At 34.6% G+C, this 18,712-nt stretch overlaps 1 protein-coding gene across 17 annotated transcripts in view; it reads right to left on the bottom strand.

Moving 5' to 3' along the window:
- Positions 1-1,840: 1,840 nt before the first annotated feature.
- ATP2B2 (ATPase plasma membrane Ca2+ transporting 2) overlaps positions 1,841-18,712 on the bottom strand; it is a 186,327-nt gene continuing 169,455 nt past the window's right edge. For 14 of the 17 annotated variants that reach the window (XM_086470081.1, XM_086470085.1, XM_086470082.1 and 11 more), the window contains one exon: positions 1,841-2,152. In XM_086470081.1, coding sequence (XP_086326207.1) covers positions 1,841-2,152 — 312 coding nt within the window. Of the gene's footprint in view, positions 2,153-12,516; positions 12,604-18,712 lie in introns of all 17 variants that reach the window. The other 3 variants (XM_086470078.1, XM_086470079.1, XM_086470080.1) reach the window with 1 other exon arrangement.

The raw sequence follows: 18,712 nt of genomic DNA, 5'->3' as shown, positions 1-18,712 counted from the left end.
ACTTTTAAGACAACCAATAATACCTCAACAAATCAATTTATCAAGCTAGTTTGAGAGTGTTTTTCAACACATCTGGCATAATCAGTTGTGTAATTCAAAATGTCTTTTGCACTGTACAATTATGGAAAAGATCATATGCTGTAAAGTCTCTGAGCAAACTTTATATTAAATACAAAAATTATTTATGAAAAATCTGTGATCCACAAAGTGCTTAGCATTCAAGTGGTTGACATAGCAATTATATAAGCTCATAAATTTTAAATTATCAGGGCTGTTACCATCTTGAAAAATATTTTTCACCCTCCATACTGCAGGTTTTCAAAAGAGCTTTCTTTGTAGAAAGCTCAAGGTAAAATTACCGTGTGACAGTATGCCTTGTGACTACAGGAAGACAAGCTTGGTTAAAAAAAAAAAAAAAAAAAAAATCACACAAAGCACATCTCAATATACAATTAATAAACTTTCATTCACACCTAACAGTGTAGAAATTATATTTTTCTTTACCAAAAGAAATCAAAGCAACAACTTACAGTGATTTTCGTCCAAAATGGCAACAGCCCATACTTCGCAAATATTAAGGAATTAAATTCCTGAATTCTGAAAGGATTAACACAATATATCACAATATTTTAATATCAGTTTTATCTCCATATAGACAACCCAAATATAACTTATTTTAAATTATATTTATAAACTCAACTCAGTTTCATATAATATCTCTGTAAAAATATTTTCAGAAGCCATTGCCATATATTTAAAGAATGAAACAGCCTCCATTGTTGTATGTTGCACCAAAACAACTTCAAGCAGATTACCGGGGTGGGCAAAAAAATAAAAAAAAGAGAGAACCTGATCATTTTGATTTTTATTTGAAACAAAGGAAGCCTGTTTTACCTCCCTGTGTATAGGATCACAATGCTACATCCAATGTGTTATATTTTGGCTTCTTTTGTTATTTACTAGCAGTATCTACATTATTTAACAAAAAAAAAAAAAAAAAAAGAGGCAGAAATAAGAAGACGGTTCTAGTAAAATATCCAGGGTGTGATATTACAGATATTTTCAATGAGCTGAGCTGAGCCATTTTTATACTACTTCGGCAGGAAGTGCTTTCTTAACCCTACAAATAATTAAGGATATTATCTACAGGTTTGTAAACAAATTACATTCTTTTTTAGGACATAAATAAGTTAAAATAGTCAGAGCAATTTGAGCGGAAACAAGGCAACATGCCAACAAAGAAACTTTATATATATATAACTATATATATATAGATAGATATATACATATATATAATTAATTATGTATATACTTATATGTATATATCTCTATATATAGTCTCAAAAATGTTTAAGTTCCTCTGTCCAACTGGTGCAAATCTACTGTGCAAGTTAAGCTTTGCAACTTCAAAAAAGTTATTTAAATTAATCTATACAATTGAGTCCATGCCACACAAGCATTTCAAAAAACTCACAGACCAGTGAATTGGATAAATAGTCTCAGAAAGAAGTCCTCTGCAGTTCCTGCTTAAGGAGGAAAAAAAAAGGAACTAAAAAGAAACAAAGAGAAAGAAGGGCCAGAGGTGTACAGTACATTCATGCAGGAGGCTTTTTTTTGTTTTGATTTTCTGTAATGGAACAAGGGGGGTATGTAAATCAGCCATTCATTCTTTCCCCAAAACCACTGTGATCAACAATTCATTCACTTGTCTCAGAGTGAATAAGAGTTCAAACAGCTTTTCAGCCAGCAATGTTTTTAATAGATATATTTATATATTTCGGTTGCTGTTTTTTTTTTGTTGTTTTGTTTTGTTTTGTTTTGTTTTCAGTGACCTTTTCAGCTAAAGTGATGTCTCCAGGCTATGTATTGGGCTTCCTGGACTAGAAGAGGTAGCTGATTTACTTGTATCAGTTGTAAGATTTATTCCACTGTCGATAGCACTGTTGTTCTTGTTCAGTGAAGACGGTGGACTTGAGTTTTTCTTGAGAGCAGGGTCTTCTTCTAGGTCTGTGTCATCAATGAGTGGGATGTGGGGCTGGGAATCTTCTATCCTAAATTCAGGATGAGTCATAAAGTTGTGAATAGAGGTTCTAGATTCTGGTTTTTCTAAACCTTCATAGAGAGAGCTACGGAATGCCTTCACGACGCGGATCTGGGGGGAGAAAAGGAAAGAGGTGTCAGAGGTAGCACCCTGAAGGGCAACACTTTGTTAGAGAATACTTTGTGAAAAATGTAGCATATGGTTAGGGCAGTGCAGGCAGCTGAAGTCCATAGTCTCTGGATGTTATATGCATAAACGAGTGGTCAGTTATGTGCATTTTGAATATCTGTATCAACTGCAATATCAAAATAAATAAAGTTTAAAGCCATCAAAGAACTGATGGGAAGTACTGTTTAAAGAAAGCGAACGTCCACTCGTGTGGTACATCCCTAGTAAAAGACAAGCCATGTTAATTGAAATGCAAATGTAAAACCATGCATGTTGATAGTTTTGTAGTGAGTAGAAAGGCTTTTTTAATTAAAAAAGTCTCTTTTGTGTTGTTAAAAAACCATTACACATAACATATCACACTTCACAAACAGAAAAGCACAGAACACAGACACAGTTGGATGGGTATGTATGAGACACACACAAGAGCCAAGTGTTAAAACTATAATATCAAAGTTTTAAAGCAAAATCTAAATGAATGCAGCCAACAGCACAAACAGCCAAGCAGACAAAGTACTAAGCATAATCATGCCATCACAGGGGAAAAAAAAATTCACAGTTACCACATGAACAGAGATAACTTGCACACAACAACTACACTTGGAAGCCTGGATAATGTGAATATAGTATTGTTGAACCAACTTTTATTTTTCCTTCATGCATATGTGAGGTAAACACTCGAGTATAGACCCACTGTTCTAGCCATTTAACTTTTTAAAATATATAAAACATGTAATAAAATAATGTATTGATTGTTGGGTTGAATTGAATTACATTGTTAAACAGCAAGATTTTCCATTTTCTGTGTCTCTGTAAAACTGTAAAATTAAATGCTGAAAGTGACACAATTTATGCCATATATGCAGTCTTTAAACTAGGTCAGCTGACTTATGCCAGGGTCAAGCTAATGTCATGAACCACCTGACAGTAAGAACACAGGTGAAAATAAACTACAAGACTCAGCCCATTAGACTGTCAGGGACAGTGCAAATTGCTTTCCCAGTAGGAAACGAGAGGAACAGAGTGAGGAGCATTGTGGAGTGGAGACACTAAGTCTTCTGTGGGTGGGCAAAGGGAGGGATGCTGTCTATATCCCAGTGACCTACCAGTTCTGAAAAGAAGTTAAGGTTTGTGCTGGTTTACTGCTTTTTGGAAGGGACTGGGGGGGCAGAGCGGAAAAAACAGAATGGCAAAATGTGATCTTTTGGCAAATGTTTTATGACTGAGTTCTATCCTCCTACTTCCATGTAGTCCATGAGCGAATTTTCAGCATTTCTTAGAGGGGAGACCAGAACACAGGCAGAGGCAGGAAAGGTGCAAGCAGGCATTGTGAAAGCTTCTCCACGCACATTTGAAATGATTTGGTGGTTGGCATGTGTATCTTTTTACATGTAAATATGCTGCACATTATTGGTTGGCGTAATACACCACTAATTTGTAAAGCTTTAATTCTTTTAAGTGGAAGATTGCATTTTAGTAATGGCACGGGGTCACAGTGTGGGATCTAGCTGATCCTGTGGTTGGAGCTGTCCAAGTTGTACAAAATTTCAGCACATTTGAGAAAGTAGCTGACTCATATTTTGATCTCTTTGTCCTTGTTTATGTTCTCTAAATTTGGGTATTCATCACTTTTCAAAAGTCCTAATAGCAGCAGTCATGCCATCTTCAGATACATGGCCTACTCTCTCTTCTCTTCATACACACATTTGATAACAACAGGGCACAGTACAAAAAAAAGTAGTTCATGTGACTGCTTATGCTGAAAATAAGTGGACTGAAGTGGTACAGAATACTTGTCCAGATTTGAGATACTAGAAGATTTTAGAAGGTTGGCAGAAGTGCAAGACAAGAGGAAGAGAAGAAGAATAAATTTTACACACTACAATCATATAGTGTAACTAACCCCTCTTTGACAGAGTACTTGGAATTATAAACCAAGGTTTTATGAAAGCTGAATCTCTGAGTTGTCCTGTGCTATGTGATGGTTCTGTACAGTGAACAAACAGACTGAAATCAGAAATTCATTTGTATTACTAAAGATAGGATTTGAACTCATGGAGAAGAGGTGACATACTAATTCTATCATTATCTATGCCTTTCTATCTTGTACTTTAAAGCACAAAGTAATTAGTCTAAACAATGAAAAAAATATGTTTTGTCAAGGCAATCTTAAAAACTCGTTACTATATTGTCCTATTTTAAATCCGGAAGCTTTTTGTAACATGCTTACTTTATATATGGACTGATATGGTGACATTTTCTGCAAAGCTACCTATTTTTCTGCTATCTAAAAATAACAGTAATCTCATTCAGTTGCAGCTGTTTGCTTTATCTTATCAACTAAAATTTCATTCTCCTGAACACAGCCACTTCTTATTGCATAGATTTAGGTTGTATTTACCAGCCGAATTCTTTTTAATAAATGTAAATTTTTACTTAAATTAAAAGGTTTGCAACCTGATACTATGCTTGGACAGATCCAGCAAAATCCAATGAAAGTAAAGCTCTTCTTCAGGTGGCAAACACTGTATTTAAGTCTCTACAGGTTAGCAAGGGAGGAACCGATTTCAACTTATGAGGCTCCAAGATCTGTAGTAGGGAAAGCATCTATATTGCATTTAATACCAAAATTTGTCATCTAACTTGCATTTATTACCAAGCTTTTATTCAATCTAGCTAGCTAACATCTTAGCTGAGGGAAAACTATAGATTTAGGTTGTATTTGAAAGCCAGTTATGAAAACCTGCCTGCCATGACCTGAATCTGGTACTCTGCAGTGACTGCTTGAACTAATGATTAACTAACATCTTTTGCTTAGATGTGTTTACACAACAATCTGAAGACATAACTGCAAAACATACAATCAGCCAGCAGTCGTATCACACTGTGTGAAGATACGTGGCAAAGTTTTTGCATGGACTGTTTGTCCAGGAACAATTAGATGCTACTAGAATAGCTTCTACTTGTTCATAATGATTTTCACTGGAAATATTAGCTGAGAACTATTTCAGATCTGCTGATACCTGAAATAGGTTAGCTGAATGCAACAGTAATGTAAGGTCCAAACTTGGGAAAATCCCTAAAGCTGAGACTACATAAAATTAGCTTTCTAATATGTTTTCTTCACTAAGGAGCTGGAGAAAACTACCTCCTTTTCTTAAAATTTCTCTACAGTTTGAGATGTATATATGTTTTCCATTAATTTTTCACTTAAGGAGAAACTCCCTCCCAAACTTTAATTTTGCATATTTAGCTTGACATCTAGAAGAAACATTTATTTTTTTAGTGTCACACCTCATTCAGTGACAGAATTTCTGTATTACAATATAATTCAAAATCTCATTCATAGTCTGTCCTCCAATGTATCAAATTATTGCTTACAGGGACAAAACTTGCTTCCTTCATTATGTTAGTGGAAACAAAGGTAGAGGGTTTGTTAGATACAAAGGTGGCATTTTAATTTCTATGAAATACTACCACCATATTTAAGCTAAGAACTGAAAGAAATACTATTTACCCAGAGTTACACGGCCCAACAGCAACAAATTCTTTTAATATATGCTTAAGTTCAAGATTTGAAGTAGTATCTGGTGTAAAACTGTTAAGGGGCTCTGCTGAAACAAAGCCCACATTACGTTTTTGAAGAAAATAAAGCGGATGAACTTCATATAATGTTGTTATGGTTGTACAGCATGTAAAAGCAGGGACATACCCATGATGGATAGAACCTAGAAAGTGTTAGTTTATTATGAACTATGTAGAGTTCATGTAATGATTTTTTTTATGATACTGACAATGCCAAGGGAAGACAAACAGTGTGATACAGCTCCCTTTTCTCACAGTAATGTAGACAACAGAAAAAAATGAACTGCTTTTAAACAAAAGACTGTGGGGACAACATTTCAGGACATTTTTGACATTGCTATAAGTTTCCACTTCATTCTTCTCTGTAGCTGTAATAGAAAAAAACTCTTCAGTTGCATCACACCTTGAAAGTTAGATTTATTATACTGCATCAGGCAAGAAAAATAAAAGAAATAGAATTTCAGACACTACAAATTTTTCCCATCAGAAGAAAAAGATTAAGTTCAGAATCTCACTCCTAAGTACAACAATCTAGGCAAAATACACAAAGCCTGTTAAGCATAACAGATGTATTATGGTTGGTAGTGTGTGGGCTTATACTCGAATGTTTACCTGGCTTCATATAAGCCAAGTATCTTGAGTTTGGTTCACATTCATTTCAGGCTCAAGGTTAAAGACTCACAACCTCTTTTTATTTCACTCTCTCCTGCTGAACCCTTTTGTCCAATGTTCTCTAGCCCTCTGGGAAAACAAACACATTTAATATTCAGACAGTAGAGAGTAGGGCACTGCAAAAGCAAATATATTCAATACTGAAAGATCAGTAAGGTGATTAGTATAAAATTGTAAACAAGAGGTCAGTTTTGCAAAGAGATGCCAACTCTTAGTATAACTGATACCACTCTATATCAAGACTATAGCTATACAAAGGTAAATAAGTTTGGTCAAGTACTATTGCATACGTAAAGCTTTGAAATAGAAGGCATATCTTCAGTATATTTGTTTTTGTTTATTTTGAATCCTCCCAGTTTTAGGTGAGTAAAATCAGATTATATATCTACAGGAGGAGATACTGCATGTATTGGAGTCACCTGTAAATGTTGTGGCTGATATGTTCTGGATTGTATGATGCAGAAGTTGAGCAAATTAAAAGATAAAATTTTAAAAAAATTAGAAAAATTATGATTTCTGAGTTTCTGCTTTAACAAGTGAAACAAATGCATAACGTTATCTGTGCTACTCTCTACATAAATATACAGTAAATCCAGTAAGTGCTGCTGAAAAGTCAAACCACGTGCAGCAAGAGGAAAATAGAATACCTACCTATTCTGTGAAATTCTCAGGCCGGATTCTCATTTCACAAAAGGTTCACATGGCTATTATTCCACTGAATTTTAGAGCATAAGATCATAACTATATGCAGGTCTTCCACTTTCCATAGCATATCTCCTCTACTATAGGACTGTTGCAAAATTACAGAGTCTGACATTTTTGTATCAGATTTGGTAAAGTTTAAATATATTATACAACCCTTTGAAAGATATATTTCTGCGTTAGGAGTCTAAACCTTCTTACCATGCCATATCTCCAGTTGAGCACTTGGTTTTATATTTAGACTTTAAACCTAGTTAGCTTCCATACAGATGTTGGGTTTTGGATCTCGCATATCCCAGCAGGCCTGTGAAATCTTGATTATAACCAGTGGGAACCTCTAAGGTTTAGTATAGTATATCTCTGCCTCTAATTTAATGATGTTCCCAAATGGTGTAACTTTTATAAACATAATTTTAGATGAGGACTTCGTTTAAGTTCTGCTTGTTCTATTTCCTCATGTGATAGTTATACCATGTTGCCACAGAAAGCAACTGGCATTTTCACTAAGGCTCATATGTTCACTTGACTTGGGCTGTGAGCTGAATATAGATCAACATCGGACAGTAATCTTTGCCTTAAAATTTATTACAACAGATGATTATTGTTTTTAAAAGAAATTTGTTCCCATTTTTCTTTGTGAGAAAATTTGATCCAGACTGAAGATTTTATCTTCAGTTTTAGTTGTAAAGTCTCTCCAGCTGAATGATCACATTTATAGGAAACTAAATATGTAAAAAAATTTCAACTGTTTTTTAATTAAAGGGAAAATGAAAAAAGTTTCTTTCCATGCAAATTAGCCCCACTTTTGAAGATTGTAGCCCCCTCCAAAAAGTGAAACAGAACAAAAATACAGCCTTAAGGGTGCTATGCAATTCTTTTGCTTGAAATCACTTTTTAAAAACGAACCAATCAACCAAAAATAAAACCTTCAGAGAGCTGCATGATGGACAAATAATTCTGAGAATATTTTGTGACTGTTTGGTAAGATTTTAATTGGCTGCTATAAAATTTGGATTAATCACTGTGTATTTTTTCCTGTGTCATCCTTACAAGTGGCTTGTTCTAGGCCACTGTTGCTAGAATTAATATAATAAAAAGTTGTTAGTAATTCTATGAAATAGTCACTTCTAAAAATTTCAGACAAAAATGACAGACCTCAACAGAACAAGGGAAAAGGAACTTGCAAATACAGAAACTACAGCAGATTCATGATCTGGGAGGTTGCCTTTTCATGGGTTTTTGTTTTTTTTGTTTGTTGTTCCCCCAATATTTCCTACACTTATTTTTTAGTCATAACCTTTTATGAAAGAAAGGAGGGGTTTTTTTTGTAAGGGACCTGCAGTTTCTGGCTGCCTCCACTTAGGAACAGAATTAACTATATATGAGAATGAGAGGAAGGAGCAAGAGCAAGTACAAAGGAATATTAAATGTGCGTCTGTCTTGGAAAATTTGAAACCATGTTCTTTTGAAGGGGCTACCTACTGATAATATAAACAACATCTAAGAACAAGATATAAACAGATTAGGATAAAAATAACTTGTTTACTTTGTGTACAGTTAAATCTACTCATCCTCTACCTAGTTAAGCACTGTTGTAGCAAAGGCTTTAGGCATATACTTTATTTCAAGCACAAGCTAACATTTTGTTGCAAATTCTGAGCTTCAATAGTAAAAGAGATGCTCCATTGCCCCACTCGATTTGATTCTGTTTTCCCAAAATAAAATGTAGACAGAAATGCATATAAAATACATATCCACCACAGCTGCTATGGGATAGCCTGGTATCTAAACCCACTTTTATCTCTGTAGTGTCACAGCTTTCCAATGATAGAAGACTGTGTGTGTTATGTGTTTGTGTGTTCATGCATGTGACATGACAAAACCTGAGAACTTGGCTGAGACCATATTGCACACAGAGCCTTATTCTTTCCATGTTTTCATTTTCTGTAGCTTAAATGTGTGCATATTAAATATGTGTGCATATTTAGTTTGTATTTAAATAAATTTGCTACTTTTATCAGAGTACATCAAATGCCAGGTTTTAATTTGCAGAAATTTTCACTATGTTTATTTAAAGCTGCGATGTTTTTCAAAAGAGATAAGACACTCATAATATGCACCTCATTGTTATCAACTAATGCTGACATCCAGAAATTTGTAGTTGTTGGCAAAAACATTGCGACAGCTAAGAAGTATCATCATAACTAGAGAAACTGTACTGTAGTAAATATTCCTTTGTTTAAATGGCTTTTAATTATGGTATTCCACAACCCTATGAAAGATTTGAATGTGCCACACTTATGAATAACTGAAAATTTCAGTTAATAACTTGCTACTCTGTTTCACAAACTACTGTAGATGTGGCTGCATTGGACAGGCAGATTTATTTTTAAGCCTGTGCTAACCTTTGAATCAAACAAAAACTAAAAAATCCCAATTTTTTTAAAAATTCCAAAATGTTGTTATAAATCTGCAGAAGAAATCTACAGATTGGTGAGGTGTCACAATGAACTATATATTAAATAGCTATACAATTAGTAAAGAACTCCATAAATGCTCTGTTAAATTAAGAATTACATATTCTTATTGATAGAGCATCATGTGATTCTTGTACTTTTTAATAAATATTGATATCAGAACCTCTGCATTTTGGGCACCCAAAATGACACCTGAAATATCCTGACTGTTGCAACATGCTTAAGTACCAGTTCTCTGAAAATAAACCTTCCTGACAGTTATCTCATATCGGGCCCTTTAAAATATTAGATCCTTTTGTCTTTGCTATACCCTTAAGGCTTTCCCTTGACACTCCCCATAATATATCTACATATGCAGTATGTTTAAAATTCCTGAAGGGAGAAAAAGGCTTCAAAATCAGAGGTACAATTATTCCGTTATCCCCTTACACCCCATAGGAAGAAGGTTTAATTCGTTCTGAAGAAAGAAGTCAGTCCTGTCCCATCACATACATTCTAAGCAAGGAGCTTAAAAGTAGACCTGGGTGTGCATTTTACAACTGAAATTTTCTCAGAAAATGCCAATTCACAAAACCATACCCAATTTCTATGAAATTTGGATTAGGAAAGGTTTTCCAGGTTCTGGAAGATGAACAACCAACTGTAAACTCCCAATTTAAAACTAAAACCCAATTTTTTTTCTTTGCTTTTTTGCTGTCACTCATTAGGTTTGTGTCATCGTACTAATAAATCAAAACTTTCCCTAAGGGTTATAATTTGAACTATGCACTGGTTTGATACTAAATAGACATTATATTGCAGTAATAAAATACAAACAGTCCAGAATAACCACTTTAAAAGGCCAAATCTCTAATTGTCCTCTGCAATGGAGATAGATATCTCTGGGTAGCTTAACAAATCAATCACATGATTTTTATTTTACTGAATAAATGTGGCTATAACTGATGAGCTCTGTAGACATGTTTTATTTTTCCAAATAAAACAAGACATCAAAGACTGTAGCAGATTACGCTTTCTCCTATTAACTAACTTCAGCCCACAGCCTAGTAATGCCTTTGTCAAGACACAAGATTATTCAATTGTTAGTTGCTTTGCTGCAATGGAGAGAAAAGAGGGAAGATAAATTGTCTATTTTATTAGATATATCCTTTCAGACTGCTGGCTACAGGAGGTTATTGAAACATTTACCAAGGCAGAATGAGTTGTGCTCTGTTTTCTGCTCAAATGTAGAGATGCTATTATGGGAAATTGTTCCCTGGATGAAAGGCTGGTTTGAGTGTGGTGTTTTGTGTCCTGCTCAGTGTGGAAATGAGGAAACTTGGGCTCTGAGTTCTCAGAAGCAGGTTACAGTGCCTGTGGCACAGCAGTGGCATGCAGCTCAGGGACTTTGCTTCTCTCAATCGTGCTGCCGCCCTGAAACAGTTGGTGCTGGTGGAGTAAAAGTTAGCAGGCCAAACTTCCCAAGAAAAGACAGGAAAAGATACAAATTTTCTCCAAGGAGCAACTGCCAAAGTTGGAACCTTTATGACTCTCTGAGTTCCTAGCAAAAGCAAAGTTTCTCCTTTGACTTTTAACTCCAACAAAACTTCTAATGCATGTCTAAATGCTTGATGTTCAAATGCTGAGGGGGTTTGCACTCAAATGGAATGGAAAGGTCAAGCTTCCTTTTTTCTGCAGGAGTTCTGGAGTTATTTCCTTCTCTTGTCTGCCTTGTCTCTCTGTCTGCCTTCCCTCCCTCTATTGGCCAGACTGGTTCTTGTCTGTTTGGCCAACTTTTCACTAGAACTTGCATAAGGAACATACTGCAGTACTTTGTAAACTAAGTGACAAGCTTGTAAACTGAGTTCTATTAATTTAAATATTATTTTCATGCTGGTTATGCTGTAAAAAAAAAAAAAAAAAAGCTACTTAAAGTCCTGAATAAATGGAAATAAAAATACAAAACCAAAGTTAGATCTGTAACTTACTCAGATCTGTCTTCCTGAGTAACTGGAATTTTACTGTTAGTGAAGCAGCCCTTTCTTATTAGCCACTTCAAAGTTTTTATTCACTTCACTACCTCTTCACTAGATGCTTTGTTTGCTTCAAAAAGAAAGCTGTGGCAGGATTTCACTGTTTAGAAATCTGCTCCTTCTAACAAAGAAATTTGTTACCACATTTGTTTTGTTGTTTCAACACTGTCCTTCAACTTGTCTAGCTCCCTCCTTCCTTAATGCTTACCTTCCCCAGTGAATTTAGAGATAACAAATCTATTCTTTCACCATTCATATAAACCTTAATCCCTTAGCTTGCACAATAAAGTAGATTCTCTATTTCCTTGTTCCTTCTTGTACCTGTGGCTAATTAGAATACATCCTTCTTGGACGTGAGTGACCTGTATCACATGCAATCTTCCACATGGAATGATCTTTTATCTGACAAGCTCTATTGCTTAATGTAAGACATTAGTAGAATAATTTAAAGTACATATTTTATAAGCAGTGGAAAATATGTCCAATGAGATTGAGAAAATATGACGCTGAAGCCTCAAATAAAATCAGAATCTCCATACACTGGATAAAAAATTACTAGAAATAGCTGTCCTAACAGTAAGTTAACAAAACTTGCAATGAATCATGAAGAGTATCTACTGTACACAAAGTAATCATGTTATGTGTTTCTGGGTATGTGTAAACTAATAAACATAACAGGACAAAATGGGAATGGGCAAAAGTAGCTTAGTCTTAAATGACTGCTACGTAAGTTGGCATCTCTGTAGGTCTGATGCATTAAGAATACACACTCACGCCCAGCCGCAGCAGCAGATGTGCTGGTAGGAGAGGAAAGAGCATTGGATAACGATACGTGACTAGGGCTAGAAATATTGGTTACATCCTGGGTCTGGCTTGTGACGGAGGACTGTCTCCTTAGAGCCCCCTGAAAGGAAGTGCCACTCTTGAAAGTATTGACTACTTCGATCTGTAATGGAGGAAAGAATGAGACAAGTTGCTTAAAGTATGGATACAGTTGCATAACTGACAGGAATAATAATGAAAAACAATAAATCAATCGTGCACACGGTTTTACTTCAACTGAAATAAATACTTTTAAGTGTTCCTTTCAATATTTTTAGGTATGAAATGATCCAAATTTTCTGCCTGGATAAAATGAAACAGCTCCATAGGAGGCAGTGGTGCTGCATCAGTTTAAACACATAGATTTTAAATAACAATATTTAAAATTTAAATTATTTTATTTCTATATAAATAAAGTAAATAAAACTGGAGTACTTGATATAACTAATCTCCACATTTTTTTCCTACTGATTGTAAAATTACTTTGTTATTTCTCTCTAAGTCCAGAGGGAGGAAAATTCAGTGACTTAATTGGAATTTGTGGGGAGATAGGGACAGCATACAACCAAACCAAAAAAGCTTTAAAATATTCAAAATATGACTCAATTTTGTCTACAAAACCAGGGCTGTCAGTACACTAGCTTGATGAAATAGAAAGTGTTCCAATATTTTATGACTTTTTCTATAAAGTTTGTATAAATTAAGCATAGTGATAATTAATATTGGTCTTTTGTAACTACAGATTTAAAAATATTAATATTTTACGTCTTTACAGAGCACTTAAAATCGCACAGAAAATTATGTATAACTGGACTGACTATTACAGCAAATAACATTACAACTTTCTAATTGTTATTTTCCTGTCTATTGTATGCACTGTTTGATATATTAATTCTGAATACCTTCTTGAATGCTTTATTCATCACCACAGAAGATGCTTTAAAAAAGATCTGAGTATTTCAAGGCATTTTTTGTCACCACTATAACCCAATAAAAAGCAGAGTCTGTGTACAAATGTAAAGCTAGGGATTGGCAGTAGGTAATATCAAGGAGTGAATATATGCTACAGATCCCTACACACCAAAATGTCCTCTTTGTTACATTAGTACAACCACAATATGACAAAGCAGCAGTAGTAGTATCAAAGGATTTCAACCAACTCCTTATTTGAAGTAACCCCCTGTTACCAGATTTGTATCTTGCAACCCAGATTTCTGAAGATAAACAGTCTAGAAAGTAGTTGGGAAAAGGTAAAGTGGTCTATTTGTCAATTAGAACAGCACAAATCCTGGTGCAAGCCCTCCTAAATTTTCCAAGTTGAAAGCACTATAATAAACTGGCTAACATCATCTGCTGTGGTCAGTCTTAAGAATAAACAAATTCATATGGTTTCATCTTTAATAGCATGGATGTACCCCCTCCCATAATCTTATCTTTGGACATTGTTTTTATTTTCCTGCATGTTTTTATGGGAATAATCGTATCACAGCCAGCTGTAAAAGGTTCACACTGAACTTTTACTATACAAACATGAAACAGCTGATTTCTTCACTGACCCACTGTTTGAGTCCTGTTTACATCCATTTAAATGTGCACACTAATAGATGTACAGTATTAAGCAGTCACCTGTTACACCTTTGCTTTCAGTGTTTTTTGCAGCAGACTTATTTTGAATTAGATGTCCAATACAAACATGACAGTAAAAAATACAGTATGAGGTGAGTTAGCACATGGAATAGGGGTACAAGTGAATCATTAGCTAAGGTTCTGATTGCTATCTAGAAAAACATATGGCTCAAACTGTTGGTTATATAATGAAGGCATATTAAATACTCACCTGAAGTGTTCACTGTACAAAAGTAGAATTAAATACAGATCTTGGGTTTTCACGATCTAACACAGGTGTCAGAGCACTCTTCAAAAGAGATCATTCAAAAAAGATTTTAAAGACTCTTACTAAGAGCATGAAGCACATATCACTATGGAAGACACAGATGACAAATCCTAAGCCAAAGGACACTTTGAGATGTTCAAATGCCTTCCTAATGAACTGAAAGGCAAGACCTTAGTATAAGAGTGAAAAGATAAGGGAAGATCTGTATTTAATAGTTTCTCCAGAGAACAAGAATTACAGCCATGTAATTTACTTGTTCTCCTGAAGAAAGTAACTACAGATCTTCATGGATATATTCATAGGGGGAGGATGACAACCTCTTCAGAATCTTAAAAGCTGAACATGCAGGGCTGTGTTCTGCCTGCAGCCAAGAAAGAAGAGAACTACGCCCCAAAGTTTATGTTCCAAAAAAGAGAAAACAAGAAAAAAGAAAGAAATAGAAATTAAAAAAAAAAAATGCATTTTAAATTGAGATGTAATTTTTTAATTTCAAAAGAATGCATTTATTTAGAACAATTCAACTTGCGAAAAAGGAGAAAGTGAATGATAAGTCATACATCATGAGAAGTTTGAAAAATTTCCAACAAAATATAGGATGCAATCATGTTTTTATTATAGGCCTTCAGGTAGAGAAAAAAGTACTGTCCTGCACTTGAAGCTTATTTGTAAAGTTGGAATTTTTCACCTCTCTCTCATTTTTCTATATTCTATACTCTAGAAGATCCCTATTTTTGAGATATGCACATCCAATAAAAATATCAGTGATCAGAAGTTAAAAAAAAAAAAAAAAGGATCTTATACTAGCAGAATAGTCCTGGCAGAAAACACACTTTTCTGATGTTTAATGCAGGACAGATTTTCAGCAAGCATTTCTGTTGTCATTAATGTTAACAGGACCCAGGTCTCATTCACCTAATCTTCAACCATGATTTTATTTTTTTTTTTAAAAATAAGAAAACCCCAAACTTTTCTGCATGAAATGAAACAGTTTCTGTTCCACTTACACTGGGCTACTGCAACATTTTCTGTATTAAAAGCTATATGGAAAGCCATAAAATGAGGTGCTAGCTTTTTATCTAACTTCAAAACCACTTGCCAGGAGTGACTTTCATTGATATAGGGTTTGAATTGGTTCAAGAGAAAAGTTTTAAAGGAGAAAGGAAGGGAATGAAAATGCAGTGCAAGCACCTCTGTGTATTTTTTAATATCTAAAGAGGAATGCAGTAGCTGTTAACATGGCATCTGTGTATTTTCCAGTTTTTGCTTTTATTCTCGAAAGATTTCTAGACAGTTATTTCCCACTGTAAGCAGACCAAGCAAACCGAATTACAGGATCGGTGAAGCAGAAGAGGAAAGAATCAGGCCCAGTGTTGTAAATGTCTGACACATAGCTTGAAAAGTTTTCTAATCACTGTACTTCACAATTTTTCCATACTCAAATGTGAGGTAACTAGAGAAACTTTTCAGTATACAATTAAAAAAGATACAATGGTTTTTGGTTGCTACTCAGATTGTACCATTTTGCCTGAAGGTGAACTCGCTGAACTTGCCAAAGGCTATCAGATCTGCCAAGATGGTATGATCAGTCTTGCCTCTTCCTTTAGAATGAAGAATTTGTGAGAACTGCAACAAAGACTTGGAAAAAATTGCTGAAAAACAGCAGAGGTTGAAAAGTCCTGTCTTTTACGCAATTTGAGACAACCTTTATATCAGAAATTTGCATAACTAGGATGAGTAATTTGTGAAACTTATCATATGCCAGTGGTCTTCTGAGAGCAATATCCAGTAAGGAAACACTCTTACATTCAGAGAAACAGAACATGCATCTGTCCAGAGAAGCCCTATAGTATATTTATAAGACAACAAAATATCTAAATGAACAAAAGTAAACAAAAAAAAAGAAAATCAGAAGTAGATAGCCATTCTCTTTGACTTAGTTATGTGCATTTTTCATATACCTTTCTTTAATGTAAATTCATGCATGTCTTCATAGAAGTATGTCTCACATTTCAGTATGAAGAATCAACAGTGGAAAGCCTTTCTCTGGTGTCTAGGTTTAAACCCTCAGTTTTGAGAGAGGGTGCAAAAAAGAAAAAAAATATCTTTAGTACTACAGAGTTTTTGGCAGTTTGGATGAGGTTTTATTGGAGCATTACAAGGGAGATCTGCCAGTTATCTGAAAAAAAAAAAAGCAAACCCACCACTATCATAGATTCCTTCTGTTTTAGGAGTGAAGGATTTTTTTGAGTGCTGTGGTTATCTGTCCAATAATGACTGAATAGAAAATAAGCAAAAAGATAATCTAATATACAGCACAAGCATATGATGGTAGAAACTGGTCTTGTTAGGATTTGAATGATCAATCTAGTCGTGAGAGAGTCTAGAGTTTATTCCTAATCTTACTGTCATCCTCTTATATATATAAAGTGAGGGGATGCTCTACCTTCTTCTTCCGCATTTCCAGAAGTGCATTAGCCATCAGAGGATTCTTGCAAATCCTCCAGCTCCCCAAGGATGCTCATCCTCGAGGATGAGGATGACATCCTCATCTTCTTCCATCAACTCTTCTTTATCTGGCTTCCTGAGAAATGTAGTACAAGTGTATGAATTCATTTGGATGGGTCGCAACACATTGTGCATCAAAATGCGCTCAACTCAAGGTCCATCCAACAATGGATCTAATTTGACCTGCATATAAGTTCATCACTCTCCAGTGGACACCTTGGAACTATTTTTGAATCTGTTGGCCCATTTCCTTTTTTCATTATCATTCCACAGATGTGAAATGGATGTAAAAATCAAAGTCACTGAATAAACAAAATGAGAAAAAAAATCAGAGGCCTCTTGGCAGGAGAGAAACAATACATCCTAACAAAGATATTTCTACAACTAAGAGCAGAAAGGAAGCTAAGAAGATGGATGTTAGCAGGGAAATATAATTACTGTTCATTTTGGTTTAAGTAGTATAAAAGAATAATAATTTATCTGTGAATTAAGTGAACAAAGATATGCAGAACTAAAAGCTACCTCTCAGGCTAGAAAAAGAACTGAAAGGATGCAATTTGTGTTTTTGTGCTTGCTTACACTCACCACAACCAGAAAGACATCCTGACAGAAATGCCAACAGACAACACTCCTCCTATAGCCATCAGGAAGAAAAGAATGCACATTTAGAGGTCATCTTTTCATAAAGATCACCATTACATGGGCACCTGTTTGCCACCTTTATACTGTGACCATCTGAATATTCTCTAATGATGAGTGCTCCTGACTCAATATAGTCAAGACACACAATCTAAAAGCTGAAGATCCGTATTTAATTAATTACCATAGAACCCTGGGAATTTACCCAAACCCTTAATCTCTCCAAAAACTGTTTCCATCCTTTTTATTTTTTGCTCTGTAGATGCATTAAAGAGACCGACTGTCTCACCTTCAGTTAACTCTTTCCCTCATTTTTTCTAAAATGCATGACTGCACTTCTTTCTCCAGAAAAAAAAAATAATCAATTTGTAGATGGGAAAAGGAGAAAGTACTGTTTACCTTGAATGAAGACAAAAATCAAAATCTTCTGAGATAAAAATGTTCTTTAAAAGATTCTTTAAAGAAAAAAATTTTTTTTCTTAATTATTCAGCTATTTTTCTTGTAAGAATCATATAAAACTTTCACATCTGATACGGCGAGTACATATCGGTCTTTCAGAGCTGCTCTCTCCTGCAAGCTCGTGCAAATACTTGGTCTTGGAAAGATCAAGTAGAGTGCCCTAGAGTGCTATAAAACATGCTACTTCACTGCAATGAAAAAGGCAAAATAGTTCAAGTAATTTTTTTAGTACTGCAGGGCAAATTTAATTATATATCCTAATCTGTACCATATTTAGCACCATGGTTCAGTGCAAATATTTAGTATATTAAAAAATGCCAGGGATTCTTCTATTTAGCAAAAGTTGTTTGTTTGTTTTAAATAAAACGATAGATATTTCTACGAAATCATTCACAGTTTCAATACTTAATGGATGCTTAGGCCCTTACTACTAAAAATAAATCCAGAGCCACATTTTTCATTATCTAAATAGGAAAGAAAATCAATTCCTTTTACTCATTATATATACAGAGAGATATATATAAAGATATATATAGATATAGATATAGATGGTAGTGCCAGAACAGAAATGATACTTTATAGTTTAGACTCAACAATTTAAATCATTCTGTTATTGCAGAAGTGGCAGCTACAATATATTTTTGACAAAATAAAACAGTATGCTTAGAAAGCCTTTATAATTTTTTTCCTAGGCATTGTCACAGCCAGCATTTTCCAAGTAGCACTACTTTATGA

This window comes from Leptosomus discolor, chromosome 9, assembly GCF_034619465.1.
Source record: "Leptosomus discolor isolate bLepDis1 chromosome 9, bLepDis1.hap2, whole genome shotgun sequence".
Classification (NCBI taxonomy): Eukaryota; Metazoa; Chordata; class Aves; order Leptosomiformes; family Leptosomidae; genus Leptosomus; species Leptosomus discolor.
The sequence above is the reverse complement of the archived record's forward strand: the minus strand, read 5'-3'. Positions and strand labels throughout refer to the sequence as shown.